The following is a 2,417-nucleotide window of genomic DNA, read 5'->3' on the forward strand; positions in this document are numbered from 1 at the left end:
CGAGTTCTCAGATATCTCATATCCACAATCAAAAGTATACAGAAAATCACACTCCCTTGATCAGGTCCTTAATGCTGAAGGTGAAGATCGCCTCTTTCAATGCTATTTTCGTTAGAACTGTTTTGAATATCAACTGTCTCAAGAGACTATCATCGACATATGTTATGAGATGTGAAGTAGCCTACTTAAACACGATTCCAACAACAAACGGTTTCAGAAACACAACAGCTAATTGAGTAACTCGTTAAGATGGCGTGTGTTGTAACTTGAACACACGTATTGGGTTTCAAGTCGAAGGACATTTATCTATCAATAGACTACATCGAGTCTTCGTTCTCTATTCGAATCGACATCAAACGCCAGTCCCGTGCTAGAGTCCCTAGAGTATTCGCGTTCATGAGGTAAGATAGGTGGAAGGGTTTATGCCTGGCTAGATTGATGCGTTTGAGAGGTCGAACAATCTGGGATCTGGGCTTGACTTTATGTCGCCCTAAAAAGAAGAGACGCACGCAAAAGAAACTTCCGATGACCGCACTAGTCAGCAGACCATGCCAAAGATGGCTGCGGTCGCAAGATCTACTCGGCCAAAATTATTCCGCAAAACAATAGAGTCATTGTTACAGACTCGGTCAAGTCTCAGGGGCACAGAAATTGCGGGCAAGGTCTGGCTGAAGACCCCAGCCAAAGCAGCTTCGATCTTCATGGCCGCCTCTGTCGAAAAAGGTGCCCTTTTGTCACATATGTCGTATGCTATAGTGTGGATAAAGGCGATGTCACTTTGGTACGATTCCATCGAAGTCGTTTTCGGATCTCATTGACTCTGCTGTTACAGGTGTGGTCGCATGAACCAGCAGCATGAATCCAACATTGCATTGTCGCAATAAGCCGTATCTAGATCAAAGGAAGGAGGCGGTGTGACATACCCAGAATGTCATTTCTTATGAAATATGATAGCTGTGATAGATCGGACTTGAATGTTCTCGATGAAGATGTGAACCGCGTATAAAACGATCAGAAGCCGGCCTATCTTGGACTTAACACAACATCATAGCAATCCAATCACAATAATCTTTCCTCGAACAGCAGAAACGCACCACGAAATCAAACAACTCTCTCCAACTTTTCGAATCTACACGTCAAACAACACGATGATTGCTGAAACTCTCGCGAAATTCCTGCCATACTTGAGCTTCATGGTTGGCGCTTCCTTGTGGTACAAATCCGGACGCAAGCCCATTGACGACGCACTCATCATCTTCATAATCGGTCCACCCGGCGCAGGCAAAGGCACACAGAGCACCTTCCTGGTCAAGCACTTCGGCCTGCAACACCTCTCGTACGGGGACCTGATGCGCGGTCTGCGCAAGAGCGGGGACCCGGGAGTATCCGGACTGAAGACCAAGCCCAACACCGGAAACCCCAGCGTCCCCGACGATATGGGCGCCTGGTTGCTGTGGCGGGAGATTCGCAACGGAGGACTCGAAGGTAAGGAGTTCTGGCTCGTGGACGGCTTCCCGCGAAGACCGGAGCAGATTGAGGAATGGCTTCATTTACTGCCACCCGCGGTCTTGACGGTATACCTGAAGTGTCCTCAGGATATCTCCAAACAGCGTGTAGCATCCCGGGGTGATGAGGCTGGGGCGGAGGCGAGACCGGAGGACCTGGATCCTGAGACTGCGATGCGCCGGATTGATGAGTTCTATAACAATGTGGATTTCGTGGTGGCCAAACTTGAAGAGAAGGGCATGAAGGTCTTTGAGGTGGACACAAATCGCAGTCCAGAGGATGTTCAGAAGGACCTGGAGAAGATTATGGAACCTCTGATCCAGTCAATTTTGTCAACTCAGCGGTCGTAATTCGAGTCATGGAAGGAAGTTAGCCATTTGCAGGTAGATTGAGTCCTTTAGACGTAGGGGTTCAGAAAGACGTAGTCATATCCCAGAATAGTGTCACAGCTTCAGTTATCCCACTCTTGTCGTGAAGTTGGTGAATTTTGGTCCACCAGCGCACTATCTCTTATAGCTAATATCATTTCTAACGAAGAAAGACTCTATGATATCATAACAGAAACCTTGTCTGACCAGACTCGCTCTAGGCCTTCGAGAGGCCTACTTTCAAGTTGACCCCGCTCGCAGTTCATGCAGATGCCTGATTATTTTGATCACCCTCTCCCTATCTGAAAGGTCCTCAAAAGACCATTTGGCGCCTCTGAACAGTTTCAGACATACCCATAAAGCCAGGAAGACGAAGATCTGCAATCATAGAGTTAGCGACATAAAAACCCCACAAGACGATTGTCTTCTTACAGCGAGATACGCCGACAAGAATGGCAAGATGTTGAAACTTTTCCATAGCGCTGCGCCATTAGAGACTAGTAGCAGAAACAAACAGCTGATCAGGGCCATGTAGGCTAGGAA

The 2,417-nt window shown here is 47.6% G+C and overlaps 1 protein-coding gene across 1 annotated transcript; it reads left to right on the top strand.

The window, feature by feature from the left end:
• Positions 1 to 1,148: 1,148 nt before the first annotated feature.
• On the top strand, positions 1,149 to 1,856 carry COL26b_005972 (uncharacterized protein; the record flags this gene model as incomplete). The annotated part of the gene is made up of 1 exon (XM_053178804.1): positions 1,149 to 1,856. The coding sequence occupies one exon, from the start codon at positions 1,149 to 1,151 to the stop codon at positions 1,854 to 1,856; it is 708 nt and encodes a 235-aa protein (XP_053037275.1).
• Positions 1,857 to 2,417: the final 561 nt, after the last annotated feature.

The sequence above is a fragment of the Colletotrichum chrysophilum genome (genome assembly GCF_026319265.1).
Source record: "Colletotrichum chrysophilum strain AFK26 chromosome Unknown scaffold_42, whole genome shotgun sequence".
NCBI classification, from domain to species: Eukaryota; Fungi; Ascomycota; class Sordariomycetes; order Glomerellales; family Glomerellaceae; genus Colletotrichum; species Colletotrichum chrysophilum.